The 23,474-nt window shown below is 35.6% G+C and overlaps 1 protein-coding gene across 5 annotated transcripts in view; it reads left to right on the forward strand.

Moving 5' to 3' along the window:
- Positions 1 to 23,474, forward strand: part of RPS6KA6 (ribosomal protein S6 kinase A6) — a 180,485-nt gene that overhangs the window by 139,279 nt on the left and 17,732 nt on the right. For 3 of the 5 annotated variants that reach the window (XM_087427031.1, XM_087427028.1, XM_004436755.3), the window contains exons 21-22: positions 9,602 to 9,742; positions 17,256 to 22,881. The exons of 1 other annotated variant lie outside the window; for it this stretch is intronic. In XM_087427031.1, coding sequence (XP_087283157.1) covers positions 9,602 to 9,742; positions 17,256 to 17,381 — 267 coding nt within the window. In that variant the 3' untranslated portion in view covers positions 17,382 to 22,881. Of the gene's footprint in view, positions 1 to 9,601; positions 9,743 to 17,255; positions 22,882 to 23,474 lie in introns of those variants that run through there. One more of the 5 variants, XM_087427029.1, reaches the window with a different exon arrangement.

A 23,474-nucleotide genomic window follows, 5' to 3' on the forward strand; every position in this document is an offset into this window, starting at 1 on the left:
GTATATACCTAGAAGTAGAATTGCTGAATCATATGGTAGATCTGTTTTTAACTTTTTGAGGAAGTACCATACTGTTTTCCATAGTGGCTGTAGCTATTTACATTCCCACCAACAGTGCACAATGGTTCCCTTTTCTCCACATCCTTGCCAACACTTGTTATCTCTTGTCTTTTTGATAATAGCCATTTGAACAGGTGTGAAACCAGCCCTGGTGGTCTAGTGGTTAAAATTTCACGCTTTCACCACCGTGGCCCAGGTTCATTTCCTGGTCAGGGAACCACACCACCCATCTGTTGGATGTCATACTGTGGCAGCTGCATGTCGCCGTGATGCTGAAAGCTATGCCACTGGGGCTATACCATCAGGGTTGCGCACGGTGGACAGACTTCAGTGGAGCTTTCAGACTGAGACAGACTAGGAAGGAGGATCTGGCCACTCATTTCTGAAAAAGTTGGTCATGAAAATCCTATGAATAGCAGCGGAGCATTGTCTGATATAGCGCCAGAAGATAAGAGGATGGTGCAAAGACCAGGCAGGGTTCCACACTGCTGTACACAGTGTTGCTGGGAATCGTAATTGACTTGACGGCACTAACAACAGGTGTGAGGTGATATCTCATTTTTATGCACCAGTTGACCATTTCTATGTCTTTTTTGGAAAAATGTCCATTTAGATCCTCTGCCTATTTTTCAGTCGAGTTATTTGAGGTTTTTTAGCAGTTGAATTGTATGAGATTCTTATGTGTTTTGGATATTAACCCCGTATCAGATACATGGTTTGTAAATATTTTCTGCTATTCCATAGGTTGCCTTTTCGTTTTGTTGATTGTTTCTTTTGCTGTGCAGAAGCTTTTTTTTTTTTTTTTTGTGAGATCAGCCCTGTGCTGACATCTGCCAATCCTCCTCTTTTTTTTTTTTTTTTTGCCGAGGAAGACTGGCCCTGGGCTAACATCGGTGCCCATCTTCCTCCACTTTATATGGGTTGCCGCCACAGCATGGCTTGCCAAGCAGTGCGTCGGTGCATGCCTGGGATCCAAACTGGTGAATCCTGGGCTGCCGCAGTGGAGCACGTGCACCTAACCGCTTGCACCACCGGGCTGGCCCCCAGAAGCTTTTAAGTTTGATGTAGTCCCACTAGGTTTTTGGTTTTTGTTTTTTTTGCCTTTATTGCTTGTGCTTTTGGTATCATATCCAAAAAAGTCCTTGCCAAGACCAGTGTCGAGGAGCTTTTTCTCTAAGAGTTTTATGGTTTCATGTCTTACATTTAAGTCTTTAATACATTTCCGGTTAATTCTTGTGTGTGGTATAAGAGAGTGGTCCAATTTCATTTTTTTGCATGTGAATATCCACTTTTCCCAGCACCGTTTATTAAAGAGACTATTCTTATCCCTTTGAGTATTGGCTCTCTCGTCAAATATTACTTGACCATAGATGAGTGAGTTTATTTTTGGGCTCTTGATTCTATTCCTTTGGGCTGTGTGTCTATTTTTATGCCAGTACCATACTGTTTTGATTATGACACTTTGTAATATAGTTTGAAATCAGGAAATGTGATGCCTCCACTTTGTTTTTTTCTCAGAATTGTTTCAGCTTCTTGGGGCCCTTTGTGGCTCCATACGAATTTTAAGATTATTATTATTGTTAGTATTATTTTTTTTTTTCTATTTTAATAGGGATTGCATTGAATTTAAAGATGGCTTTGGGTAGTATGGACATTTTAACAGTACAGTCATGCATCAGAGAATGACATTTTGGTCAACGACAGGCTGCATATATGACAGTGGTCCTATAAGATTATAATAGACCTGAAAAATTCCTATTGCCTAGTGATGTCATAGCAGTTGTGATGTCATAATGCAACACGTTATTCACATGTTTGTGGTGATGCCGGTATAAACAAACCTACTGCACTGCCAGTCATATAAAAGTATAGCACATAAAATTATGTACAGTACATAATACTTGATAATGATAGTAAGTGACTATGTTACTCGTTTATGTATTTACTATACTATACTTGTTTTTGTTATTTTAGAGTGTACTCTTTCTACTTATGAAAGATAGAGTTTACTCTAAAACAGTATGCTGTATTACACTGGGAGCAGCCTTACACATCTCGTGCATCATTTTCTCTTGTGCTTGATTTAATTTCATTTTGTTCTGTTCAACATGAACATGGGCCCTACACATACAAGATTCACTGATAATGTTGCCAATGAGAGTCCGTGTCAGGTGATTGACCTGGAAATGAAATTAAAAGTGATTAAGGACTACAAAGGTGGAAAATCAGTGATGGTTATTGTTTGCCAGTCAGGCATGTCCCATTCCACCATAGCTATGATCTTGAAGAACAAGATCAATGTGATGAAAGCTGTTAAAGGATCTGCTTCATTGAAGGCAATGAAACTAACAGAAATTCGAGAAGGGCATACATCAGACATGGAGAAACTTCTAATGACCTGGATGAAGACCAGACATGGAAGCATATCCCTCTCAGCACCATGACAATCACAGCCAGAGCAAAAAGTTTGTTTGAGATGTTGAACGAAAAGGCTGAACCTGACTACAATGTTGAGTTTACTGCTAGCTCTGGGTGGTTTAAATGATTGAAGAATTTTTATTCATTACGTAATGTGAAAGTGAATGGTGAGTCTGAGAGTACTGATGTGAAGGCAGCTGAAAAATTTTTTGAAACTCTAGATAAACTGATTGTGGAGGAAAATTACTTGCCAGAGCAAATATTCAATATGGATGAAACCTTCCTATTCTGGAACGAGCTGCCTGAAAGGACTTTCATTCATAAGGAGGCCAAGTCAATGCCAGGTTTCAAGGCTTTTAAGGACAGGATAACAGTCTTCCTTAAGGGCAATGTTGCAGGCTACAAATTGAAACCCTTTGTGATCTGGCACAGTGAGAACCCCAGGGCCTTCAAGCATATCAGCATACACTGCCACTGTACTGCAGGAGCAATAAGAAGTCATGGATGACCCAGCTCCTCTTCCAAGATGCCCTCCTGAATTCCCATGCCAGCGAAATGGAGAAGTACTGTTTGGAGAATAACGTACTTTTCAAGATTTTGCTTATTTTTGATAATACTCCCAGACATCCTCCTTTTATTGGTGATCTTCGTCCCAATATCAAAGTGGTATTTCTCCCTCCAAACACCACTTCTTTGATCCAACCAATGGATCAAGGAATTATAGCAGCTTTTAAGGCCTACTACCTGATGAGGACCTTTGCCAGCCAAGGTTATTGCTGCAACTGAGGAAGACACTGATGCAATTCTGGAATGATCGCATCCATGACTGCATCAAGAACCTTGCTTGGGCTTGGGGTGATATCACCAAGGAGTGTATGACTGACATCTGGAAGAAGACACTCAAGAGTTTCGTCCATGACTTCAAAGGATTTCTAAGGAGGAGGTTACAAAAATCAACAAGGTTGTGGTTGAGATGGCAAACACCTTTAACCTGGATGTGAGTGAGGATGACATTGAGGAGCTCCTAGACAGTTCCTGAGGAATTGACTAATGAGGAGTTGTTGGGACTGGAACAAGAATGCATAGCTGAAGAAGAGATAAGAGAAAAGGAAACTGCAGGAGAAGAAAAAGAAGAACCCCCCCCCCAAGAAAAATCACAGTGAAGCATTTAGAAGAAGCTTTTGCAGGCCTCAACATGCTCCTTAAAAAGTTTGAAAACATGGACCCCAACACCAAAATGTTTTCCTTAATAGAGAGGAATGTTCATGATGCATTATCTGCTTACAAGCAAATCTATAATGGGAAAAAAACAAAACCAAACTACCATGGACGTGTTTCTGAAAAGACACACCTCCTCAAGAAGAGCCACAGGCAGGTCCTTCAGGAGGTATGCCAGAAGAAGGCATTGTTACCATAGGATACGACAGCTCCATGCATGTTATCGCCCCTGAAGACCTTCCAGTGGGACAAGATGTGGACGTGGAGGACAGTGATATCGATGACCCTGACCCTGTGTGGGCCTAGGCTAATATGTGTGTTTGTGTCTTACTTTTTAAACTTTTTTGTTAAAAACTAAAAAAAAAAAAAATTAAAAATAGAAAAAAGCTTATAGAATAATGGTATAAAGAAGGAAAATATTTTTGTACAGCTGTACAATGTGTTGTTTGTGTTTTAAGCTAAGTGTTATTACAACAAAGTCAAAAATTTTTAAAAAATTAAAAAGTTTATAAAGTAAAAAAGTTACAGTAAGCTAAGGTTAACTTGTTATTAAAGAAAGAAAAATATTTTTTCTAGATTTGATGTAGCTTAAGTGTACAGTGCTTATAAAGTCTACAGTAGTGTACAGTAATGTCCTAGGCCTTCACATTTACTCACCACTCACTCACTGATTTGCCCAGAGTCACTTCCAGTCCTGCAAGCTCCATTCTTGGTAAGTGCCCTACACAGGTGTACCATTTTTTATCTTTTATACCATATTTATACTGTACCTTTTCTATGTTTAGATGCACAAATACTTACAATTGCAATTGTGTTACAGTTGCCTACAGTATTCTGTACAGTAACATGCTGTACAGGTTTCTAGCCTAGGAGCAGTGGAGGTACCATATAGCTTAGGTATGTAGTAGGCTATACCATGTAGGTTTGTGTAAGTACACTCTATAATGTTTACACAATGGCAAAATCTCCTAACAACACATTTCTCAGAACATAACTCCATTGTTAAGTGACATATGACTGTATTAATTCTTCCAGTCCATGAAAACACTGTATCTTTTCAGTTATTTGTATCATCTTCAGTTTCTTTCATCAATATTTTATAATTTTAGTGTACTGATCTTTCACTTCCTTGGTTAATTTATTCCTAAATATTTTATTTTTTTTTTTTTGCTGCTATTATAAATGGGATTGTTTTATTTCTTTTTCAGATAGTTAATTGTTAGTGCACAGAAATGGAAGTGATTTTTGTATGTTGATTTTATATTTTGCAACTGAATTCATTAGTTTATTAGTTTTAATAGTTTTTTAAATTAGTTTTTAAATTTTTAAAATTTTTTTTAATTTTTTGTTTATTGCAGTAACATTGGTTTATAACATTGTATAAATTTCAGGTGTACATCATTATACTTCTAATTCTGCATAGATTACATCATGTTCACCACCCAAATACTAATTACAACCCATCATCACACACATGTGCCGAATTATCCCTTTCACCCTCCTCCTTCCCCCCTTCCCCTCTGGTAACCACCAATCCAATCTCTGTCCCTATGTGTTTGTTTATTGTTGTTATTATCTACTACTTAATGAGGGAAATCATACGGTATTTGACCTTCTCCCTCTGACTTATTTCACTTTGCATTATGCCGTCGATGTCCATCCATGTTGTCACAAATGGCTGGATTTCATCGTTTCTTATGGCTGAGTAGTATTCCATTGTGTATATATACCACATCTTCTTTATCCATTCGTCCCTTGATGGGCATTTAGCTTGCTTCCAAGTCTTGGCTATTGTGAATAATGCTGCAATGAACACAGGGGTGCATGTATCAGTTTTTTGGTGGAGTCTTCAGGGTTGTCTATATATAAGAATATGTCATCTGCAAATGGAGATAATTTTACTTCTTCCTTTCCAATTTGGATGCCTTTTATTTCTTTTTCTTGCCTAATTGCTCTGGCTAGGACTTCCCATACTATGTTGAATAGGAGGTATGAGAGTGGGCATCCTTGTCTTGTTCTTGATCTCAGAGGAAAAGCTTCAGCCTTTCACCACTGAGTATAAGGTTTGCTGTGGGCTTGTCATATATGACCTGTATTATGTTAAGGTACATTCATTCTATAAACAATTTGTTGAGAGTTTTTATCATGAAAGGATGTTGAATTTTGTCAAATGCTTTTTCTACATTTATTGGGAGGATTATATGGTTTTTATCTTTCATTCTATTAATGTGGTATATCAAATTTATTGATTTGTGTATGTTGAACCATTCTTGCTTCCCAGGGATAAATTCCACTTGATCATAGTGTAGGTTCCTTTCAATGTGCTGTTGAATTCGGTTTGCTAGTGTTTTGTTGAGAATTTTTTTTGTCTATATTCATCAGGGATATTGGCCTGTATTTTCTTTTCTTGTAGTATCCTTTTCTGGCTTTGGTATCAGGGTAATGCTGGCTTCGTAAAAAGAGTTTGGGAGTGTTTCCTCCTCTTAAGTTTTTTGGAAGAGTTTTAGAAGGATTGGCATTAATTCTTCTTTACATGTTTGGTAAAATTCACCAGTGAAACTGTCTTGGCCTGGGCTTATCTTTGTTGGGAGGTCTTTGATTACTGCTTCAATCTCCTTACACGTTATTGTTCTGTTCAGTTTTTCTGTTTCTTCATGATTCAGCCTTGCTAGGTTGTGTGTTTCTAAGAATTTACCTGTTTCTTTTAGGCTATCTAGTTGGTTGGCATATGATTTTTCATAGTAGTCTTTTATGATCCTTTGTATTTATGTGGTATCAGTTGTAATGTCTCCTCTTTCATTTCTAATTTTATTTGAGTCGTCTCTCTTTTTCTCTTAGTCTAACTAAACTTTTGTCAATTTTATCTTTTGAAAAAGCCAACTCTTAGTTTTGTTAGGCTTTTCTATTTTTCTTGTCTCTCTTTCATTTATTTCTGCTTTGATATTTATTGTCTCCTATCTTCTGCTATTTTTGGCCTTTGTTTTTCTTTTTCTAGTTTCTTGAGGTGTAAGGTTAGGTTGTTTATTCGAGATCTTTTCTTTTTCTTAATGTAAGCATTCATTGCTATAAATTTCCCTCATAGACCTGCTTTTGCTGCATCCCATAAGTTTTGGTATGTTGTATTTCCATTTTCATTTATTAAGGTATTTTTTTATTTCCCTTTTGATTTCTTCTTTGACCCATTGATTGTTCGGGAGTTCTATTATCTTGTCGTTTGAAATTTTTTCTGACAAATCTGCTGTTATCCTTATCTTTGTTTCACTATATGTAGCATGCCTTTTTTTCCTCTAGTTGCTTTTAAATTTTTCTCTATCTTGAGTTTTGAGCAATTTGGTTTCACTTGCCTTGATATAATTTTCTTTATTTTTCTTGTATTTGGGGTTCATTGAGCTTCTTGGATCTATGGGTTTATGGTTTCCATTAAATTTGCCAATTTTGGAGGCATTATTTCTTCAAACATTTTTTTCCTCTCTTTCCTTCTGGGCCACCAATTGCACTTGTGTATTATGTCACTTAAAGTTATCCTGCAGCTTACTGATGCTCTGTTCTTTTGCTTGTTTGTTTTACACTCTGTGTTTCTTTTTACTAGTATCTATTGCTGTCTTCACCAATCTTTTTACCTGCCATATCAAATTTGTTGTAAATCCTATGCGGTTTGTTTTTTTTGTCTCTCATTTTTAGTTTTCATCTCTAGAACTTTGATTTGTGTCTTTTTATATCTTTGTCTCTATTTAACTTTTGAACATATAGAATGGAGTTATAATAACTGTTTAATGTCCTTGTGTGCTAATTCTAACATATGTGTCAATCGTGGGTTGATTTTGATTCATTGATTTTTTTATCCTCATTATGCATTGTATTTTCCTTCTGTTTGTATGCCTGGTAATTTTTAATAAGAAATTAGACATAGTGAATTTTACCTTGGTGGGTGCTGGATGCTTTTTTATTCCTATAAATATTCTTGACCTTTATTCTGGGCCACAATTAAGTTAGGTACAATTTGATACTTCTGTGTCTTACTTTTAATACTTTCTAGGTAGGACCAGAATAGTGTTTAGTCTAGGGCTGCTCACTACTCAGGCAGGTTTCTTTCAAGTACTCTACCAAATACTACATGAATTATGAGATTTTACAGTCTGGCTGTATCCTTCACCCTATATAAGCTCTGATTTCCCTCTAATCCTTTCAGATAGTTCTTCTCATGGCCTTTGGCATTTTTTTCACATATGTGGAGTTAATCAGTAATCAGCTGAATACTTGTGGGAGACCCTCTACAGATCTCTGTAGTTCTCTTTTTGCTCCTCTCACCTCTCTGGTAGTTTGTCCTGTTAATTCTATCTGCTTTGGTCTCCCCTGACTCTCAATTCTCCTCAACTCAAGGAATCTGCCCAGGCTCTGCCTAGGTTCCCCTTACCTGCACAATAGCCTAAAAACACTCTCAAGGTGGCAAGCTGGGGCAGTCATAGGGATTACTTGATTTGTTTCCCATCTCTTAGGAATCACTCTCATTGCCTAATATCTGATCTCTTGAAAACTCTTATTTCCTGTATTTTAGAGTCTTTTTTTGGGGGCGGGGGGGGGGCGTTGTTTCAAGCGAGTGGGTGAATCCAGTCCCTGGCATTCCATGTTGGCCAGAGGCAGAAGTCCTTGAACTTTTGAACTTTTATCGTTTTTTATGATTGTTATTTAAGTCTATTTTATTGAAGTAATTCACTGTTTTTTTGTTTTTTTAATATTATTTTCCCTGTATTTCTGAACATCTGTTCTTTTTCTAATAGATTTTTTTTTTGATGAGGAAGACTAGCCCTGAGGTAACATCCATTGCCAAGCCTCCTCTTTGCTGTGGAAGATTGGCCCTGGGCTAATATCCATGCCCATCTTCCTCTACTTTATATGTGGGACGCCTACCACAGCATGGCTTGATCAGCGGTGCGTAGGTCCGTGCCCAGCATCTGAACCTGTGAACCCCGGACCGCTGAAGCGGAGCACGTGAACTTAACTACTATGCCACCCGGCCAGCCTCTGATAGATTTTTTTTGGTTGGTTATTCTATTCCCCTGCGTAGTTTCAACCAATTACATTATTCTTCAAATTCTGATGTTACTACTTAGAGTCTTCAGTTTCAGTGCTTCTGCTATTGAGGAAAAGTTCGCAAATGATGATTTTGTTTCTATTTTAGAAGATGCTTATTAAGGGGCATTTACTTCTTTCTGTAAAAGATGCTTGGTAGAGATAGTTTATTTAAAATTGTTGCAACATTTAATATATTTAAAATTGTGTTTTACTATGAGGTTATATTACATTTACAACTTGTTGTTATAACACAGATAAAATAAGATATTCACAGTTACTCTGATTTAAAACTTATGATACTCTGACCACTACTATGCTAGCAGTTAGCTGCTAACCTTGGATTTATGTTTTGCTATCTTTAGTATTTTATATAGTAAACCCCAAGTTATTGAGTGAATTAACAACATAGAACCCTCCCTTCTCTGTTGTATCTGTATGCAGATACACTTATACTTTGGGGCCAAGCTTACCAGCAAAGATCGATAGCTCCTTTCTCCTCTTGATCAATTAGCACATCCCAGGATAACTCCTGCTACTCTAGTTTTTCTTCCTCCATCTTTGATCACATTCCATTTCCACAGATTTGGTATCCCCTAAGTTAAAAATGATAAATGAGTATTTATTGTATGTTGAAAAAATCTGTTTCAAGCTTCTCTTTTGGCAGTTAACTGTGCAGAATATAGGTTTTGTTTTCCCTAAAGGCAGGTCAAAATAAAACAGATCACGAAGCTACTGATGCTTGCATAATTTAAGAAAATGTGAAATGATGTATTTCACCAAAACCTTTACTGATATATAGTTTCATATATGTATATTTTTCATTTTAATTTAGGATTTACTTTCCCATATGCTACATATGGACCCACATCAGCGGTACACTACAGAACAAGTATTAAAACACTCATGGATAATCCACAGAGACCAGTTGCCGAATGATCAGCCAAATAGAAATGATACATCCCATGTCATTAAGGTAAAACAAACATACTTTTATACACCTTCTAAATGCTTGATGCTTGTCACAGCTGCACCTCCCAGCAGGGCCAGGAGCCAGCCTTGCCCACCAACATACCACAGTAGTTGTGGCTGCGCCTCCCAGCAGGGATGGACACCAGCCCTGCCAGTCAACACACTGCAGCAGTTGTGGCCACACCCTGAAGCAGGGCCAGGTGCCAACTCCACCCACCAGTGTACCCCAGCAGTCGCAGGTGCCCTGCCCCTCCTCACGCCAGAGCTGCGGCCCAACCACAACAGGAGGATGCCTGCAGCCCACATAGGGGACACCCCTTGGGCACCTAGCTCTGGTAGCCAGAGGGGATTGTGCCTTTGGGCCCCACAGGACATCTCCTACATAAGGCCACTCATTCAAGACTGGGAAAGGTAGCTGATTTACCTAATACATAGAAACAAACACAGAGAGTTAGGCAAAAATGAGGAGATAAAGGAATATGTTTCAAACAAAAGAATAAGACAAATCCTCAAGAAAAGAATTAAATGGAATGGAGGTAAACAGTCTACCTGATAAGGAGTTTAAAGTAATGATCATAAAGTAATGATCATAAAGATGCTTGCCAAACTCGGGAGAAGAATGGATGAACATGGTGAGAACTTCAAAGAGATACAAAATATAAGAAAGTGCCAAACAGAAGTCATAACTGAACTGAAAAATACACCAGAGGGGTTCAACAGCAGACTGGATAAAGTAGAATCAGCAAGCTGGAAAACAAAACAATGGAATTTACCCAGTCAGTGCAACAAAATGGAAAAAGAATTTGAAAAAGTGAAAAACCTTAAGGATCTCTGGGACAACATCAAGCAGAATAACATTCGCACTATCGGGTCTCAGAAGGAGAAGAGAGAAAGAAAGGGCCAGAAAAATTATTCGAAGAAATAATAGCTGAAAACTTCCCTAATCTGGGGAGGGAAACAGACAGCCAAGTCCAGGGAGCCCAGCGAGTTCTCAATAAGATGAACCCAAAGGGATGCACACCAAGACACATTATAATTAGAACATTAAAAGTTAAGGACAAAGAGAGAATCCTAAAAGCAGCAAGAGAAAAACAGCTAGTTGCATACAAGGGAAACCCCATATGGCTATCAGTAGATTTTTCAGCAAAAATCTTCACAGGCCGGAAGAGAGTGACATGACATATTGAAAGTACTGAAAGGGGAAAACCCTTCAACCTAGAATTCTCTTCAGAATTATCATTCAGAATTGAAGGTGAGATTGAGTTTTCCAGATAGGCGAAAGCTAGAGGAGTTCATCACTACTAAACTGGCCCTACAAGAAATGTTAAAGGAACTTCTTTAAGTGAAAAGCAATAGCACTAATCAATAGTAAGAAAACAGGAAAGTAAAAATCTCCCTGGAAAGAGTAAATATATAATAAAGGTGGATCAGTCTATATAAACAAAGCATGAAGGTTAAAAGACAAAAGTAGTAAAATTAACTAAAATTGCAATCAAGAGTGAAGAGCTGCATAAAATAAAAATATGTAAAATGTGATATCAAAAATACAAATTGTGGGAGCAGGGAGTAAAAAGGTAAAGCTTTGGAATGTGTTCAAATGTAAGTTGCTATCAACTTGAAACAGACTGCCATTTACACAGGAAGTCATATGTGAACCACACGGAAACCACAAGGGAAAAACTTGTAGTAAATACACAAAATAAAATGAGAAAGGAATCTAAACATAAAAATAAGAAGACATAAAGTCACAAGGAAAGAGAAGTAAAAAGAAACAGAGAGGAACTACAAAAAGGTAGGCAGCAATTAACAAAATGGCAATAAGTACATACCTATCACTAACTACTTTAAATGTGAATGGAGTAAATTCACCAATCACAAGACGTACAGTGACTGAATAGATTTAAAAAACTAGACTTAGCTATATGCTGCCTACAAGAGGCTCACTTCAGAAGTAAGGGCACACACAGACTGAGAGTGAAGAGATGGAAAAAGATATTCCATGCAAATGGAAATGAAAAGGCTGAATTAGCTATATTCATATCAGACAAAATAGACTTTAAAACAAAGACTGTAATAAAAGACAAAGCCATTACATGATGATAAAAGGGTCAATCCACCAAGAAGGAATGACATTTATAAATATATACGCACCCAACGTAAGAGCACCAAAATATATAAAACAAAGATTAACGTAACTAAAGGGAGAAGTTGAAAGCGATACAATAATAGTAGGGGAATTTAAAACCCCACTTGCATCAATGGATAGATTATCCAGACAGAAAATCAGTAAGGAAACATTGGCCTTAAGCAACACATTGACCAAATGGACTTAATAGACGTATACAGAACATTCCATCCAAAAGCAGCACCATACAATTCTCAGATGTATGTGGAACATTCTCCAGGGTAGAGCACATGCTAGGCCACAAAACAAGTGTCAGTAAATTCAAGAAGATTGAAATCATATCAAGCATCTTTTCCGACCACAATAGTATGAAACTAGAAATCAATTACAAGAATAAAATGGGGAAAACTACAAAAACGTGGAGAATAAACAACATGCCATTAAACAACCAGTGAGTGATCAGAGAAATCAAAGGAGAAATCAGAAATTACCTAGTGGCAAATGAAAGCAAAACTACAACATACCATAATCTATGGGATGCAGCAAAAGCACTTGTAAGAGGGAAGTTCGTTCACAATACAGGCCTATCTCAAGAAACAAGAAAAATCTCAATCTAACTTTACACCTAAAGTAACTAGAAAAACAAGAAGCAAAGGAAGCCGAAAATTAGTAGAAGGATGGAAATAATAAGTCAGAACAGAGATAAATGAAACAGAGACTAAAAAAACCAATAGAAAAGATCAGTGAAACTAAAAGCTGGTTCTTTGAAAAGATAAACAAAATCGACAGACCTTTTAGCTAGACTCACCAAAAAAAGAGAGGGCTCAAATAAATAAAATCAGAAATGAAAGAGGAGAAGTTACAGCAGATACCACAGAAATACAAATGATTGTAAGAGACTACTACAAACAATTAAATGCCAACAAACTGGACAATCTAGAAGAAATTGATAAATTCCTAGAAACATAACTATTTTCCAAGATTGAATCATGAAGAAGTAGAAAATCTAAATAGACTGATCACTAATAAGGACATTGAAACAGTAATCAAAAACTACAAACAAACACAAGTCCAGGACCAGAAGGCTTCCACAGCGAGTTCTACAAAACATTCAGAGATTTAATACGTATTGTACTCAAACTATTCCAAAAAATTGAAGAGGAGGGAAAGCTCCCAAAACCAGTTTTACAAAGCTAGCATTACCCTGATACCAAAACTAGACAAGGACAGCACGAAAAAAGAAAATTACAGGCCAATATCCTTGATGAACACAGATGCAAAAATCCTCAACAAAATATTAGCACATAGAACTCAACAATACATTAAAAGGATCGTACACCATGATTAAGTAGGATTTATTCCTGGGATGCAAGGGTGGTTCCACATCTGCAAATCAACATGATACACAATATTAATGAAACAAAATAAAAATTGTATGATCATCTCAGTAGATGCAGAAAAAGCACTTGACATAATTCAGCATCCATTTGTGATAAAAATTCTCAACTAAATAGGCAAAGAGGGAATGTACTTCAACATAATAAAGGCCATATGTGACAAACCCATAGGTAACATCATACTCAATGTTGAAAAGAGGAAAGCTTTTCCTCTAAGATCAGGAAAAAGACAAGGATGACCACTCCAGTCATTTTTATTCAACATTACAGTATTGGAAGTCTTAGCCACAGCAGTTGGGCAAGAAAAAGAAATAAAAGTAATCCAAATTGGAAAGGAAGAATTAAAACTGTCACTTTTTGTAGATGACATGGTACTATATATAGAAAACCCTAAATACTCCCCAAAAAACTATTAGAACTAATGAATGAATTCAGTAAAGTTGCAGGATACAAAATTAATATTCATAAATCTGTTGCATTTCTATAGACTAATAATAAACTGTCAGAGGAATTAACAATCCCATTTAACATCCGAAATTAACATCCCATCAAAAAGAATAAAATACCTAGGAATAAATTTAACCAAAAAGGTGGAAGACCTGTACTCCCAAAACTATAAGACATTGATGAAAGAAATTGAAGATGTCATAAATAAATGGAAATATATACCATGCTCTTGGATAGGAAGAGTTGATATTGTATTAACATACATACATTTAACATACATTGAATGTCCATATTACCCAAAGCAATCTACAGATTCAGTGCACTCCCTATCAAAATACCACTGGCATTTTTTCAAAGAACTAGAACAAGTGACCGTAAAATTTGTGTGGAACCATGCAAGACCCAGAATAGCCAAGACAATCCTATGAAAGAAGAACAAAGCTAGAGGAATCATGCTCCCTGATTTCAAACTATACTACAAAGCTATAGTGATCAAAACAGTATGGTACTGGCACAAAAACAGACACATAGATCAATGGAACAGAATAGAAAGCCCAGAAATAAACCCACACCAATATGGCCAATTAGTCTACAACAGAGGAGGCAAGAATATATGATGGGGAAAGATAGTCTCTTCAATAAATGGTGTTGGGAAAACTAGACAGCTCCATGCAAACGAATGAAACTGGACCATTATTATTATTTTTTTTTGTGAGGAAGATCAGCCCTGAGCTAACATCTGTGCTAATCCTCCTCTTTTTTGCTGAGGAAGACCAGCTCTGAACTAATATCTATTGCCAATCCTCCTCCTTTTTTTGTTTTGTTCCCCAAAGCCCCAGTAGATAGTTGTATGTCATAGTTGCACATCCTTCTAGTTGTTGTATGTGGGATGCGGCCTCAGCATGGCCGGAGAAGCGGTGCGTCAGCTGCACCCGGGATCCGAACCCGGGCCGCCAGTAGCGGAGCGTGCGCACTTAACCGCTAAGCCATGGGGCCGGCCATGAACCATTATTTTATACCATATACAAAAATAAACTAAAAATAGATTAAAGACTTGAATGTAAGACCTGAAACCATAAAATTCCTAGAAGAAAACATAGTAAGCTCTTTGACATAGGTCTTAGCAATATTTTTTTGATCTGTCTCCTTAGGCAAAGGCAGCAAAAGCAAGAATAAACAAATGGGATTAAATCAAACTAAAAAGCTTTTGCACAGTGAAAGAAACCATCAAAAAGATGAAAAGGCGACCTACTGAGTGGGAGAAGATATTTGCAAATGATAGATCTGATAAGGGGTTATTTTCCAAAATATATAAAAAATTCATCTCAATAAGAAAATAATCCAATTAAAAAATTGAGGACTTAAATAGACATATTTCCAAAGAAGACATACATATGGCCAACAGGCACATGAAAAGATGTTTAACATCACTAATTATTAAGGAAATGGAAATCAAAACTGCAATGAAATATCACCTCACACCTGTCAGAATAGCTATTATCAAAAAGACAAGAAATAACAAGTTTTGGCAAGGATGTGGAGAAAAGGGAACCCTTGTGCACTGTTGGTGGGAATATAAAGTGGTGCAGCCACTATGGAAAACAGTATGGAGGTTCCTCAAAAAATTAAGAATACAACTACCATATCATCCATCCATCTAGCTAGTCCACTTCTGAGTATTTATTTGTAAAATACAAAAACACTAATTTGAAAAGATATGTGCACTCCAATGTTCACTGCAGCATTATTTACAGTAGCCAAGATATGGAAACAACCTAAGTGTCCATTGGCAGATGAATGGATAAAGAAGATGGTGGTGTGTATGTATCTCTCTCTCTCTCTCTCCCTCTCTCTCCCTCTCCCTCTCTTTCTCTCTCTCACACACACACACACACACACACACACACACACACGAATCTCTCTCTCTCTCTCTCACACACACACACACACACACACGAATACTATTAAGCCATAAAAAGAATGAAATCTTGCCATTTCCAGCAACATACCTTGAGGGTATTATGCTAAGTGAAATAAATCAGACGGAGAAAGTCAAATACCATATGATTTTACTCCTGTGGAATCTAAAAATACAAAGCAAATGAACAAACAAAACAAAATCAAACTCATAGATACAGAGAATAGATTAGTGGTTAGCAGGGGGTTGGGGATGGGTGAAATGGGTGAAGGGGGTCAACTGTATGGTGATGGATGGTAACTAGGCTCGTGGTAGTGATCACTATTTAATGTATACAGATATCAAATTATAACACTATACACCCGAAACTTATACAATTAAAAAAAGTAAAATAAATGCTTGATACCTAATAAAGCCATTGTATGCCATTCACTGATGATACTTACATAATTACCTTAAAGTATATTTTTTAAAGGTATATTTATAGATATTTTTTTGTTTTTCTCTTTTTTTTTTTAAATAACAACCATGGACTCTTCCTAACTTTCCTTACCTACTGCCTTTCTGATAATAAATAAAAATTTCTTGATTATATTTAACTTGCTCTTAAGAGACGCTGGGGCTAGAAGTGGACTAAATGCAAGTTTTATATGGAAACAAAAGATTGCAATTGGTTTCTAAATTAATAACCATTGGTGCAAGTTCCCATATTTATAGATGTTGAACCTAGATTTTAAATTTTGGTGTGTTTATGCATTCATCTGTTGATAAACACTTAGGTTGTTTCCATATCTTGGCTACTGGGACTAATGCTGCAAAGAACATAGGAGCGAGCACAGATATCTCTTTGAGGATAAAGAATGTGTGATGTGTATATATATATCCAATGAACTATTATTCAGCTTTAAAAAATGAGATCCTGCCATTTGCAACAACATGGGTGAACCTGGAAGACATTATGCTAAGTGAAATAAGCCAGACACAGAAAGAAAAAAACTACATGATCTCTAAAATGGATCTAAAAATGTTGATTATGTAGAAGCAGAGAAAACGGTAGTTACCAGAGGCAGGGAGGAGGGCGAAAAGGGGAGATGTTGGTCAAAGTGTACAAAGTTGCATTATGTAGGATGAATAAGTCTAGAGATCTAATGTATAGCATGATGACTATAGTTAATAATACTCTGTTGAATACTGGAAATTTTCTAAGAGTGGATTTCAGGTGCTCTCATCACAAAAAAAAATGATAACTGTGAGGAGAAGATATGTTAATGAGCTTGACTGTAGTAGTCATTTTACTATATATATCAAAATACCATGTTGTGTACCTTAAATGTATGTAATTCCTATTAAAAATAAAATTGAAAAAATATTTAAAAACATTGATGAAAGACTGATAGAAATAATACATTTTAGTATTTTAAACATTTGTAAGAAGCATAGTTATTGAAAAATATATATACAAGCAATCATATTAATTCATCAAGGGAGCATCAATGTACAGATCAAGTATACTCAATCGTTTTCCTGGGAAACAAAGTTGCATTCTAGTTAAATCTCTCATGATATAATGTGAAAATTTTTTCACCTTTAGAGATTGTTATTCAATTTGTGATGTTTCTCATTATTTTAGGGAGCAGTAGTTGCCACATATTCTGCCCTGACTCACAAGACCTTTCAACCAGTCCTAGAGCCTGTTGCTGCTTCAAGCTTAGCTCAGCGACGGAGCATGAAAAAGCGAACATCAACTGGCCTGTAAGATTTCCAGTGTTCCTCAGCCAAACTGGATGAAGAGAAAATTAAATGTGTGGCTTTTTGCCTAATCTTATATCAGAGGCATAGTTTTCTGCTACATTACTTGAATATTCTGTTTAAGCCTCCTTTTTTAGGGGGAGTGAGATAAAAAAAAACATACACAGGTCCACAATATTCATACTATGTTTTCCAGTAGTGTCCAAATGTTTAAGTATATATAATTGGTGTCCACAAGGTCCTGACAACTTCTCTGCATACTAACTTCTAAAGTTCCTTTCAAATCAAGTTACTTTAATAGTTTTTCTGGTTTCATACAATAATGCTTTGGAGAATCATTACCAACAATCAAGATGCAAATATAATGGTGTAATGCTAAGCAATGTCAGTATTTTTTAACATCAGATCCTGAAGGATAGGCTTTTTTTTAAGAAAGCAAAACAGACAAAAGATGTATTGTAGGAACCTGTTATTGTGTACAGCCAAAGGACTCCATTCATTTGACTCTGTAGTTACTAAAATATAGACATAGTAGTTTGGTGCCAGAGCAAAATTCATTTGTGCTAATATGTGAACTCCTGAAATGGTTGGTGCCAAATTTTTATAGAATTAAATCACAGATAATATATGCAGACAGACCTGTATAGTATCCATAAGTGGCCTCATGTAGAAATAAAGATTTCCATAAGGCTTCTGTAACTTTTACATCTAATGGAATTGTAGTACAAGTGAAGAATTTTTTAGTCAAAGGCTTTATGTTGATGTTGTAATCTGCTAAATAGGTCATAGCTAAGCCTTTGAAAATAAAGTACATGGTGTTGATACTACGTTGGTGTTATGTAAGCTGACTTTCAAGTTAACCAATTTGATTTTATCATCTATTCCTTTTATAATGAACTACGCTGTTATTTTTTGGACTTCCATGTGGTTTGAATCACAGTGTAGCATATTAATCTACCTTGAATCCTATGGTAATATAATTGAAATTTTACTGTACTGGGCTTTGCATACATGATATGACGTGTTTCAGTAAACTTTAGATAATGCTACATCAAGAAGATAAACTAACATTTTAAATAGGAAGTAATATTAATGATCTACATAAAATTTGAACACATTTTGAAATCATATTTATTAAAAAAAAGATCTGGCCGAATTGGTCTTATTATTAAATTTATGATTCAGAACCACTGTGTAGGATGTATTATTTTCTCTAAATGATGAGATTTTAAAGAATCTTTTTGTGTTGAAGAAAATATCATTACTACTACTACTACTATTGCTACTACTACCACTACTACTGACAGAAAGAACTCATGAATGTAAACTGGAGGATATTACAGTTTTGTTTAGTGAATATAAGTGACCTACTTGTGTGTGCTAGGTGTACTGTTTGCTGTGTATTTTATTTTGCTTAGTTCAGAGAGAGAGTTGATTACTGAGTGCTGAAGTATACAATTTAGACTAGGAGACTTGTAACTTCGGTATTTAATAAAAGAAACTATATATATTCTCTTTATAATGTAAGTGATATATATTCCATGCACAAAGATCTGATCTGTTTCTTGGATGTGATTTATAAAAGTACATGTACTTATTTTGAGGTGTCGTTTTGCAATAATTGAAAGACATTAAAGAACATCTAATGCTACATGGAAAACATATGGCACTAAGAAAATGACTGATATCGTCATCTTGTGGCTTTTATGTCCCAATTTGGCTTTTTATTTCTTCATTTTGCTTTATTACTAGAAGTACTTGCATGTAACAATTTGTGTCTGTATATTCCAGCTTATTTTCCTTGTCGTTATCTTATTTGTGCTGTTATGCCTTCTTATCAGAATTGATATGACAAACTCAGAGGTATGATTTTGGTGTTGAACTTTTCAGAACAGAGATACTATTTTCGTGTATGCTTTTCTAGCAATAGAATTAGGGTAAGTGAAATTGGAAAATGAAAAATGATCACAAAATAACTTTCAACCTTTTCATATTCAATAGTTTTTAAAAGTAGATGGTCTTAATTTTTTAATGAGTTTTCTCAGAAGGGTCATGTCATACAGTCCTTTCATGAAAGGAACACGACCAGAATTATGCAATGAACAGCATGATTCCTCATCACTCAGTGAGGATTGACAATGTGTAAAAGACGCAGATATGCTAGTAGATTTTCCCAATCATTGTGCGAGAGTTTTCTGCTGGAAAATTCAAACACGGTAGCTTAACAGCAGTAGTGGAGGGCAGCCTTATTATAAGGGAGAGCTTCAAACTATATCCTCATTTTGTAGAAGGAACCCAGGTAGGGATGCCTAATGATTTCCATTTTGGCTAGAACTCTAGAGCAACAAATGCAGTTGTGAATGGGACATTTTTTTGATGGGGTTTCTGTAAATACTTCACCAGTAAAAACTAATCCTTTCTATGAGACTTTAGGATACTGTGGTTTCTGAGATTCGTGAACAATTATTTTGCATTGCTTTTCTTTCTAGTTGATGGTTCTTGGTAGTATTTAATGATAGCACAGTTTGGGATTTATCTTGTTGTTTTGGAAGGGAGAAGATATTGTGCTTTTTTTTTCCTCAAAGGGAAAACACCAGGTTTGCCCAGATAGACTAACAATCTCTTGTCCTAAAGCACATATTATCATGAATAAACTCAGGAAACCATTTGAAAGAAAATTAAAATGTAGTACTGGTGGATGGTGATTTTGTGAAAAAAGTGGTTTCAATTCTTTCATAAAAATCAAACTATAGCCCATTTTGTTAGACCCAGGAATGCCTAAACATTGATTTTTGTAATTTATCACCATTGGTAATTAAACATAGTAAAACATTTTGATAACACTTCTGGTTATCCCAAAGGGATTTCATATGTGTAGGCAACCCACAAACTTAAGAACAGATGCTTGGTGTTTATGCTGCCTCATTGAAACATCATGTTAAAATAGTATTGCCCACAGAAACTTATTCATACTGATTGAATAATATTTTCCTGACAGTAAGAGGCCCTTTATATATGAAGAACGAAAAGAACTGCTTACCTTGGCCTTAAGGTTAACTAGAAAACATAGGCTTAAACTAGGCAAAGTATGTTTTTGGCATTCTCTACATTCTCTTTCTCCTGGCTTTCCAGCTCCCACATGCTGTCCTACTTGAGTACCTCACCAAGAGGACTCCATGATTAAAGCTTACTCCAGAAGCCTTCTGTGCCCCCAAAGGACCTCACAAATCCCCTTCTCCAAATCAAAACTTCTATTCTCACCAAACAGCTATTTTCAGCTAAAAAGGTGAAAGGAGCGGTATCTCTAAATTAATTCACATTTTTCTGTAAGTAGCTAGTAGATAATTGGCGTTTTTCAAGTTCCATTAATTGAATGAGTTTCTAGTTGCTGGATTTTCAGGCAATCTAACCAGATGAGAATAATTTTAAATTCATTTTTTATCAGGGAAGATATGTTTGGGCAAGGGATTTTCACAGTATGCACCAGGGTCAGATTATCCAATAAACTGTTTCTTTTTTGCACAGCTCCTTCTTTTCTACTTCTCAATCTACATTTTCTCTTAAAAACTTGCAAGCTTTTTAATCAGTGAACTTCTATGATAGCATGGTGTGAAGGGAGGCAGTTGTTGTTAAGCCCATATTTATCTGTATTCTTGTTCCTCATACTATATGATCTGTAACATAAGGAGTCTTCCTTCCCCAGCCCCTATTCCTGTTGTACTGATAAAGAAACAAGAGCACAGAAAGGTTGAATGCAAACTATCAGTGGAGTCCAATTCTCCAGGTCCTTTGTCTAGATTTCAGGACACAGAGATCCTATTTATCACAATGTTACTTCTCAGCAAGAATGCAAGCCATATTAAGTATAGATTGGTCAACTGCAATTAAATTCCCTTAGAACAGTTTCTTATGTTTCAAAGCTTATTCAGGTATTTTTGGCATGTATCTCAAAATGAATGATTGCTGAAATTAACAATACAATTCAGTAGTGTGCTATCTGCCTTCCTATGAAAGAGCAGAGTGGCATTGATAGTGATTATTCACAAATACATTATACTCATGGTTCCACTGTTCCTGGTTTTAGTCTTACAATATAGTGAAGTCTGTTGTATAATTTGAATAAAATAATAATGCTTGATCACCTGAAATTCAATTTGGTTGCTAACACTTGAAGGTATAGTAAGTCCTAAATTATAGGCATAAGTTTCTTTGAAATATGGAAAAAAAACACAAAAGGAAAAGTAATACAGAAATTCAAGCTTGCTCACTTACATTATACATGTATTCCACAAATTATGTACCTTTTAGTTTATTGACCAGCAAGAAATCTTAGCTAAATTCTTAGAAATAAATATGTATGTGATTGCCAAGTTAGGATTTTTTCTGTATTCACATTTCTAAACCTTAGACAATAGAACTTCTTTGGATGACTGTTTTGCTTTCATTCTGTTTGTCTAATTATGTGAACTAATTTATTTTTCAAAAGGTATTTATTAAGCATCTAATTTTATGTGGGTCAGTTCTAGAGAATGTACTAAGTGCATTAATTTCTTAATAAATTCTCATAATGTGACCAATTAGATTTATTTGCTTTTTTCTTTCCTATCAACTAATATTGCTTAGGTCACATTTGAGTTCTCTTTTCAAGTTCACTCTGTCTGAAATTGCTACCACTTATAGCAAAAAATGTAAGTTCGTTTTTGAGTATGATAAAATTATTTTTGACATCATGAAAGCAGTCTAGCAGGAAACAGCCATTTTAAAAGTTATACAAGAAACCTTAATTAAATATCCAAATGCCAACATGGTTTGGAAATGAGAATTTATCTTGCAGTAATTTCCACAGTGCAAAACAAGGAGAATGGTGGTTTTTCTGTGTTTGATTTTTTTTTAACAGTAAGTAGTGTTGGTAGTTGTTACATAGGATTTATGTAGAGTGAGCATAATTCGATATAGCCACAATAAAAAAAAATGTCTTGCCAGCACTTCCCAAGTACTTTGGGATTCCTCAACTTATTTCTTGATCTAGAAAATATTATATTTACTGGCATTTTATTGCACTTCTCAATAAAGAAATGGCGTTAAATAGAAGTTGTGTATAAATTTGATTCACATGTACTTAAACACTTAAAAGCTGCAATTGGAAAAAAAGGTCCCCACTATTCGGATAACTGTATTTTCTTTTTCTGACTACATTATGGAGTTTATACCATCGTTTATTTTATGAATGTTTTCTTTAAAGCGCTGTTCCTTTTGACATTAAAATTTTCATTGTACTACATTTTTCATGTAAGATCAAAGCTAGTAGTGCATTTTACAGTGTTTTTTCCCTCACAGTGCTGCTTAAAGAAATGGCTGTCATTTTGAATTTACAACATGCCAAAGATGACATAGAAATTATATTTATTTTTGTTTTTGTTAAATCTCTGTGAGCAACATTTATCAAGATATCATGTTAAATTGCTGGCATTCTCTGGGTACTAAATAAAAAGGCTGCAACTTTCTAACATTTTACCTTGCTTGATCATTTATGGATATAAAACTGTGTCTGCTTTTATAAACACATACATGCAGATTTCATTGAAAGTTGCTATACATTGTTCAGGAGCCAATTGTAAAAAAAAAAAAAAGTTTCAAGATATTATTTATTTATGCATATACCTTGATATTTCCTGAACTGTAATATTTTCCCACTTTAGCATTACTCTTCTAATGTTCTTACAAGGCAAGGAAATTCAAGAAAATGAAGATGAAAACTTAAAATATTATTAGGACTTATCAGGAGAATGCATTTGTCTGTAACTTAGTTAAGGTGACAACCTTTTCTGCAGTAAGGAAAAATTAAAATCTTAGTCTCCAAATGTTGGAAAAATTATCGTAACCTTGGAATCAAGTAGAATAAGAAATTCTGCACCCCCAAAAAGTCATACTTTGTAGGCCATATTAGACTATAGCAGCTATGCATACACTTATAAAAACTTGATTTCATATGAGGTTCAGAAATGGATTTGAAGCCTGCCAATTAAAATCTCCATGTACCTCTTCCATTCTTTTCGACTTCTTAAAGGTAAACAGGATAGATCCTAGGACAAGTTTGTGA

The sequence above is a fragment of the Ceratotherium simum genome, chromosome X (genome assembly GCF_057802395.1).
Source record: "Ceratotherium simum simum isolate JZ-2026a chromosome X, ASM5780239v1, whole genome shotgun sequence".
NCBI classification, from domain to species: Eukaryota; Metazoa; Chordata; class Mammalia; order Perissodactyla; family Rhinocerotidae; genus Ceratotherium; species Ceratotherium simum.